The sequence below is a fragment of the Lygodium microphyllum genome, chromosome 17 (genome assembly GCF_053477565.2).
Source record: "Lygodium microphyllum isolate KBCC chromosome 17, Lygodium_microphyllum_v1.1.10, whole genome shotgun sequence".
In the NCBI taxonomy this organism is placed as follows: Eukaryota; Viridiplantae; Streptophyta; class Polypodiopsida; order Schizaeales; family Lygodiaceae; genus Lygodium; species Lygodium microphyllum.
Window position 1 is genome coordinate 57,546,565 of NC_141151.1, and position 8,933 is coordinate 57,555,497.

At 37.7% G+C, this 8,933-nt stretch overlaps 1 protein-coding gene across 1 annotated transcript; it reads left to right on the forward strand.

Moving 5' to 3' along the window:
• The first annotated feature begins 2,385 nt into the window (after positions 1-2,385).
• On the forward strand, positions 2,386-6,311 carry LOC148021920 (uncharacterized). The gene is made up of 3 exons (XM_087697451.1): positions 2,386-2,682; positions 2,908-2,990; positions 4,092-6,311. The coding sequence occupies exons 1-3, from the start codon at positions 2,626-2,628 to the stop codon at positions 4,933-4,935; spliced, it is 984 nt and encodes a 327-aa protein (XP_087553577.1). The 5' UTR covers positions 2,386-2,625; the 3' UTR covers positions 4,936-6,311.
• The last annotated feature ends 2,622 nt before the right edge of the window (positions 6,312-8,933 follow it).

Genomic DNA, 8,933 nt, shown 5'->3' on the forward strand with positions numbered 1-8,933 from the left:
TCCTAGCTCAATCTCTCACCTAAGAAAAAAGATAAGTTGTGACCTTGTAGAGAGATGAATTTGACTTTTATTTTTACATGTATTTAAGTTTTACAAGGACTAGAACAATGAGATATGAGAGGAACCCCTTGTGGATAGTGACCTTTTTGCCATGGTGCAAAACTACAATAGGGTGTGCAATTGTAAAACTTAACCTTTAAGAACCACAATGGGCTATTATAGGCAAAAATTACTTAATAAAATGCATTCTTCTCCCCTTCCCAACTATTTGGACATTTTAACAATTATAAGAAGATGAGGAAAATCTTTATAATGGTAGGATGTTAGGCAACTCCTCTATCTTGCTCTTGTATTTCAAAGCACAATCAAAATTTCTTTTAATTTATGTATGGTAATTAACCACTTTAAAACCTTAAGATCTTGGATTGTATAATAGTTGCCTATGTGCATGCGTGTGTATGTAATAATGTGGTTTAATACACATAAAGCACTTACATTACAAGAATGCACAAAGCATGTTGGTGTCTGCACATGCATAGAGTTTGCATAAAATGTGTATGTACGGTATTGTATGTGTGTGGGTTCTTATAGAGATAACATGATAGAGAGAGAGTGGCAGTGAGTGAGTGAGTGAGTGAGTGAGTGAGTGTGTGCGTGTGCGTGTGCGTGTGCGTGTGCGTGTGCGTGTGCGTGTGCGTGTGCGTGCGCGTGTGCGTGTGCGTGTGCGTGTGTGTGTGTCTGTGCATGTGCACATACATACACACCAAAAAGTGACCAAATGGGTGTAGCTCTGTTGGTTAAGTTGAACTTATGGCAAATAGATGGACTTGTGTTCAATTTCTACATGCGCATGGTCATTTAGTATAGGAATAAAAAAGGGGAGATTTGAAGCCAAGTCTATAAGTTCACTAAGCAAGTGGACTACCATTAGGGTAGCTATTTGATTACAAAAAAGAAAGAAAGCCAAAAAGTAAAGTTGAAGTGGTTGAATTTGGTCTACCTCTTTAGGGAGGCAAACTTCATGATGTCCACGAATTGGATTGCCATTATCCTTAAGTAATAAAGACACAAGCCACACTACAATGTCCCTTTCAATGTGTACATAAAGGAAGCCACAAATTCTAGCATAGCATGATGCTATGCTATCCATTAGAGAGTTATATATTATATATGGAGTGAAGATTGTGATTAATTCAGTAATGGAGGATGGCATTTTCTATGTGGGGCGTGTTCTTGCACCACCATTAATTGAAGGTGCCCTAGTAGGTCCCAAATACCTCCCAACAATTGAATGTACAAAAAGCTTGGTGCAATTATAGGGTGATACTTAACTAATGATGAATGCTTCCTACAATGCAACTTAACAAACACAATAGGATGTGGAGTGTATATGTGTTTGTGTCACATGAGCTAAACTTGAACATTTATATCTCTTTATTAAAAGTTTTACATGCTTCAACAACAATTTGGAGATGGTCACTTTACATATTGGTATAAATTTTGTGCAAATAATTTAGACCCCAAAATGCTTTTTAGATATTTTACATGTTATGGGTATAAAGAGGCAAATACATATGCTTTAATATATACCAATATTTAGAATACTATCCCGTGATATAATAACTAATGTTCCAACTAATGTTTGTGCACTTGAGTTGTTTATGCTCAAAAGCATGGTTATAAATGGTCTTTTGATTCAATGATAGTGTATTCTTGGACATTGAGATGTTATGCACAAGAATATGTATACGGATAAGAATAAACAAAAGGATGTTTACATGCTAGAATATTAATAAAATGATGCAAGTCTCCAACATAGCTATGCCAAATCAAGGGGCAAAAAGATTCTCTAGCTAGTGAGTTTGTGTGACAAGTGGCAATGATTCCTACCTTACCTAGTCTTTTGATAAGGTTGCTCATATCAAAGTGTGGCATCAAGAAAAAGTGATCAATAATAGTTTGGGAATGTAGCATCAAAGTGTGGCATCAATACTAGTTTGGGAATGTAGCACCAATAGTGAACATGATAAAGGAGCACTTCATGGCTTTTCAAACATAATACGAAAGGCTAAATCCTTGTCAAATCTAGATTTTATTCTTCACATTGAAAATCATGTGGAAATATACATGCATTGTTAGTTTGTGTACCACTTTCCGAATATTATTGAAGTAGCACTTTATTAAAGGTTGCCTATACTAGTGCATTAAAGTTGTGCTTTATGTTTGCATGTATCCATGTATGTACACGTAGTATATATATAGCTACATGAATAATGCACTTGCTTGGATGCATGTACATATATGCTTGCATGCTTGTATGCATATACACATGCATGCATATAATGCACACATCTTTTTGACATGTATATGTGAAATGTAATGCACAAAGGCATGCATGAAAGATGCTTTTATGTTGTGACAATAGCTACTTTTGATGTAGGTAGTAGGCATATTCTAAGATCATGGTATAAGAATCAGTGTGAATGAATGCTAACCAAGGTACAACAAATGTGGCTGGGTGAGAAAGATGTTGGGAGCTTGTTGCTACCTGGGTTCGTTTATATGGCTTATACTAAAGTGTGGTAAAATTCTTCTCCTTGGCTCTGTAAAGTGAGGGGCTTCCAAATGCTTTCAAGGAGAAGGAGCGAGTCCTCTCAAACTGAGCCAACTAGTGGTCGATCAGTAAGTGGGTCAATCAATAAGTGAAGTGGATTCAATTAGGTGTAAGCATTGGTGAAGTCTATATGCGATAAGATTTAATAAGGTGTAAGCATGAGTGAAATCTATGTGTGATAACCCACGCTGCAAGCCAAAATACAAGCCAAGCCTAGATGTAATTTCTCAAATAAGGTGATTTGCCAACTTCCTTTGGTTTGTTGTTTTTGACAAGCATGTGGGAATTTGCAGGGCTTCCCACAACCAACACTCATGGATGTGCACAGTCTCCTTGGGGACATATTTGGGAGGACAACTTCGAGGAGCAACTCGAGGTGTGCCATTGAATTAATAAGATGTGAGAGAGTATGAATTACGTGTTTCGAGAGCTTGTGAGAGAAAATGGGATGTGGGGTTAAGATAACTTGGGAAACGGGTTGATCACTTCCCCGTTTTAGTAAGTACGTTGGTTAGCACGATAATCCACAAGCAAGGGCGATCAAAGAGGAGATTAAGCCTTTAATCAGGTTCCTAGAGAGAGAGAGAGAGAGAGAGAGAGAGAGTGTGTGTGTGTGTGTCTCTCTCTCTGTGAGACGACAGAGAACCAACCGCACATATACATTCCAATCACTCGCACAATCACTTATGGTACCTCCGCACATACCCTTAGGCCTTCCTCACACAAAATATAGGGTTTGCCCTCCCTCTTTGTAACGGTTTACAAACCACTCTTTCTCCATTCAAGTCTTAAACCATTGTTTACAAAGTCGCCCACTTTATAATTGTGTTCTATATAGCTTCTTAAAGACATTTGGTACATGCTTCATCATGGCCACAATCAATCATGAGAAGTTCCACATATAAGGATAAGTGTGCTAGTAATAAGCAGGCCATTGAAGAGAGATCACTACAACCCCCAAAGAGAGATCACATCTTTTCCATCATTTTCCCCCTTTCTTGAGCAAGCATTCAATCACAGAGTAGATGCTTGCCACTATTAATCGGTCCTTTTGATCGACCTCCTTCTCCCCCAAACTCTGGCCTTTCGCTCGCACACTAGATAGGGTTTGCTAATATGGATCCTTTGGATAGTTGAGCACAACAAAAGAATTTGCCAAAGCAAAGTGAATACGAATATTTATGAGAAATAAATCCCTCATCAAAAGTCCATTGAGATATGTGATGTTCCTTGTGGTTCCCCCCGAGTTGGAATGTATGCAATCCTCTTGTCATCCTAATGAATGTCGTACGGTGACGGTGAAAATTAATAAAGAGATGTTAAGAACAACCTTTCACTATAAAACCAAACTAATTTTAAAGCTTTTGACATTCATTTCAAATGTAGGATTCTTGACGTCATTTAGATTTTTAATATTCTCTCTTTTCTTTTTCCTTTTAACCTATAATGGGTGCATTTATGGTCTTGCACCTTGTAGGCAAGGTGGACTTGGAGGACCTCCTTTCAATCACATGGAGTTTCTTCTTGATGATGAAGTTAATGATGATGACATCCCTCTTCCTAGAGGGGTTCATAGGGCAATTGTTGACAACATTATAAGCAGGTCATTGGAAGATGAAAGGTCATTACCACCCATAGATGTGAATGCAGTCTTAAGTAAGTGCAAGAAAGAGAAGTACAAGCTATCCAACAACAAGAAAGATGAGCAAACTGAATGCTCAATTTGTTTAGAGAAGTTTGAGGTTAATCAAGAGTTGTTGGTAGCACCTTGCAATCATAGATTCCATCATGCATGCCTTCTTCCTTGGATCAAAAGCAATCATGATTGTTGCCCAATTTGTAGAGCTCCTATATTGGGGAAGGTGAACAAAGGTAGCAACATGGGCACTACTACAAGGACTATAGGAGGTTTCAATACTTCACTAGCTAACAATAATACACCAACTAACAACCACAACTACAATGACTATAGTAACATTGGCAGCATTAGAATTATACCCATAATTCGTGGTAGACCAATAAACTCCATGTATGCACGGCTCGACTCCAATCCTTCTCATGTAAGAAATGTCCCCATCTATCATCATCAAAGCTCAACCCCAACCAATCATAATGTCAATAATGGCAACCGTAATAGCAGGTACATGCCCAACTCCAATAATGGGCTATCAAATCCATCTATTAATAATGGTCACACTAGCAACATGCGTAGCCAAGTCACCCATGTGAGACCCTTGACAAATGGTGATGACTTTATCTTAGCTACCTTGGCTAACATGGAAGCTACCTTGAACCAATGGGCCCTCAATGAGCCTAGATAACACCAAAGTCTCAAAATACTTGTGAAATACTTATACGCATTTTCATGGTTTATACATTGTGATAAAACAAACACATTTCAAAGAGAATACAAATGTCCTGAGTAACATAACATTACCCAGCTTATTGGATACCTTTTTTTTTTTCTTTACTTTATGATACATGAGAAATCCTTTGACACATGCTTCATACAATAGGGTAACTTGAACTCTAAAATATTAGATTTTATTTGCACACATTCAAACATTTTTAGCAATTCAATGAAATTGACATGTTCGGCACTTGACAACTATATTTATAGCATAAATGGAGATCAACTTGGGTACTTAACTCTAGAAAAGTATCCCAAGTACACTTCTTTGGTTGCTTTTCTAAACCACAATCAACTTGTCTACTTAACTCTAGAAAAGTATACCAAATCAACTTATTTGGTGCAAGCATAGACACTTATTTTTGTATTTAGCTCTAGAAAAGTATGCCAAATGTACTTATTTGTGTACTTAACTCTAGAAAAATATACCAAGTAGACTCATTTGCTATAGCAATTGAGCCTATGATACTTATTCTTACTTACTTCATTACACCTTAATTTAAGCCAAATACATCTCAAGAAAATCCATAAAAGCATGAGGGAAATCAATGCATTTAGCCCCTAAGCAAATATGCTCCCAATTGGTTGAGAATGCATTTTTTATGGACATCTCACAACAAAGCACGATGCATGTCTAAATATTTGGTCCAACCAAAGTGCAAATGTCACACTATCATAATCAAATTATATATCTGTGACAAGTAGATGTAGTCACTCTATGGTAGAGAGGGCTCAATCTTGCAACCACATGTAGGCACACTATGTGATAAAGAGAGATCAATTTCAACCAAATCTAGTTGTTGCCTTCATAGCAGCCTTGAGCACGCAATAGGTCTTTGGGCACCCATCGCGGCTTGACAGCTTGTCTGCTTCTGGAGCACTGGCTTTGTCTCCTAGGCCTAGGGCGTGAGGCTCTATGGTTACGGGTTCATACAATTTGTTGGCTTCTAGGCAGTTGTGGTTGTTGTTTGGGCACCTATTTAAGCTGCTGCTTAGTGATCACTTGGGAAAAATTATCTATACTAGCATGTTGTGATGGAACCTAGCAAAATTAGCCAAAGCTCAATACAATAATGGAAATCTAGGTTGATACATTGTTGAATTAAAGTTATTGCATTATAATTGTCAAGAGTCAAATCTACAAATGAATAAAATTCAATGAACCTAACTAGTGGAGAGAGTTTTAATCATGTATGCACATTGATTGTTGTTTTACACACACACACACACACACACACACACACACACACACACACACACACACACACACACACAGAGGCACATGTGTGCATACACGCACAACTACATTGCATACACATTGTAAATATGTGAATTGCACAACATAGGATCCAAAATATTGTCTCTCAAGGATGTGAATTGCACAACAAAAGAATCCAATTTTCTTCTCTCTTTATAAAGGTGTGTAAACTTTTGTGTGCATTAAGTGCCTCAAGGATGCTAATCTAGATATCGCTTTCTATGCTCCCAAAATGGAGCTTATTGGTGACTTTAATCACAAAGCTAATGGGAAGATTTATCGTTGGCCATGGCCTAATATTTGAGAGTTGCACCCAAGTCCATCTAAATTTTGAGTCCTAAGTCAAGTTTTGACCACCACATGGCTATGCTCAAGTCTAGTTAAAAGTCAAATTTCAAATCTACCAAATTCCAAATTCTCATTGAAGTTATTTTCTTGCAAATTTCACTTAGTTTCTCACCTTATCTATTTGCTCACTACATTGGTAACAACCTCAAGCCTTCTTTCTCACCAAGAACAACAAAATCTACAAGTATCTACATGCTTGATGACCAACATGACCACTCAACAAGACAAACCCATCACCCTCTTTGTTGTTTGTTGTTTTGGGTTTAGAGTGCATGCAAATGAATGTATCTTTAGATGATAGTTCCATGCCGATTTGGCTGAGTGGGCCTATCTTGTTTGTAGGCTATGCAAGGACAAGGGAAGTTAGGGGCTATGCAAGGGACAAGGAAAGTTTGTAAAGAAGGGGAAATATAACTACAGGGGGAAAATATGGGAGATGCCAACTACATGACCATGTATATAAGATGTATGGGGTTTCACTTTTTGATGATCAATTGATATGAATACCCATTCATCTTCATCATCTTCTCCTTTAGCTTTCATGGATTCCTCTCCCTTTTCTTCTCTTCTTGGCATTCTCTCTCTTCTTCCTATCTTTCTCTCTATCCTCCTAGTATTTCTCTCTCCTCTTCTTCTTCTCTTTCTCTCTCTTCTACTCATTCTCTCTCCTCTTAGCCTCCTTCATTACAATTGGTATTAGTGATTAGGTCTTTAGTCCCTTCTTCTTTCCCTTTTCTCATATCCACTTCCAAAAAAAAAAGACTAAGTTAGATAGGTACAACAAGTATAGGAGTTGTGAGGAGCAATGATGGAGTACCACAAGGTGCTAGCAACCTTTCTAGGAGATCTCACAAGAGTCATGGCCAAGTTGGAGGTACTGAGACCATCTTTAGTATCTTTTCACTAACTTTTAGGTAAAATTTTGGGGTTCTTGGTTGAAGAAGGCTCACATGACTTGGAGAGAGTTTTAACTGTAGTTGTTTTTTTCAAAAGAGAGTTCTTCTTCTTTATTCTTGAGAGCTTCCATGGAAGCTACATCAAGAAACCTCTTCCTTTCTCTTGAATATCATCTACTAGCAACAAAGGATTGAAGAAGGCACCTCCTATCCTCTCAAGCTTGAGGAGCTCCATTTTGTAGAACTTTCAAGCCACATGGATGGTCATACATTCAAGGGCAACTCTCTTCCTAAGAGCATATGAGTAGTCTACAATATTTTCTTTTTTTTCTTTCTTTCTCAAGTTCAAGGAAAACATACATAAGAATAAGATCTGACTACCATCTTCTTTTCTTGAAGATGAGGGAGTGTGCTCTCTTAAGCATTGCTTAGCATGACTCTAAACAATATTTTCTTTAGGAAGAATAGCCTATTTGTCCATGTTTTCCATAGCTAATTTATAGCAAGGGCCTATGCATTTGGTGCTACTATGGCTATCTTCAATGATAAATATTTTATTTAAGAAGAATAGCCTACTTGTCCATGTTTTCCACATCTATTTTATAGTAGGGTCCTATGCATTTGGTGCTATTTTGGCTATCTTCAATGCTGAATATTACAACAAGGATTCAAGTTTCTATCAATACTCAAGCATTCAGACACGTTTTCTCAACTACTACATTTTGGCGTGAAGATTTTGCAAATGATATAATAGATGTTGGAGGATCCCCTACCATCAAAGTCAAAATGAAAAAGGAGATGAGCAATGACCATTAGTGCTTGAGCAGCAGCCATCCATACAGGATGCCATTTTGGTGGGGAGAGTTGAGTTAGAGAAATTATTTTCTTTGTGCAAGGAGGACTACGATAAGTCTTTTTGAAACAGCAAATGATGGGAGCTCTGTAAGAAGCAAGCTATAGTGGATGGAATGATATTTGAGGACTATACAATAAAGTTGGTTGTTCCTATTTGGCTCACAATAGATGAAAGCACATGGAGTGCGAATGCATTTGTTAGTAGAGCTAGATGGCACAATGCAAGTGATTGAACTCAGTGTAACATGAGATAATTGACATCGAAGAGTATACATCTCTATGGGTGAGCCAATAAGAGGCATGCTAGGGCATTAGACAAGATCCCACATTGGAAAAGCATGGGGTTGAGGAAGTTACCAAGAATAAGTTGTGAGCCAAGCTTATTCTAGAGAGTAAGAGGGCATGCAAGCACCTGGCTTCACTTAAGTTCCTCTGGTGTCTACACTACCACAATCAGGTAATATATTGAGATGAAGATGATTGTGATTCAAGTATGCAAATCCTTAGAACCAGATACATACAATTGATGATGGGAAAGTTGTGCTAAGATGT

Coding starts and splice junctions, on each gene's coding strand:
- LOC148021920 (XM_087697451.1), top strand. CDS start 2,626: ATGCTTTCAAGGAGAAGGAGCGAGTCCTCTCAAACTGAGCCAACTAGT. Junction 2,683..2,907: donor AGCCAACTAGTGGTCGATCA/GTAAGTGGGTCA, acceptor GGGAATTTGCAG/GGCTTCCCACAACCAACACT. Junction 2,991..4,091: donor ACTTCGAGGAGCAACTCGAG/GTGTGCCATTGA, acceptor TGCACCTTGTAG/GCAAGGTGGACTTGGAGGAC.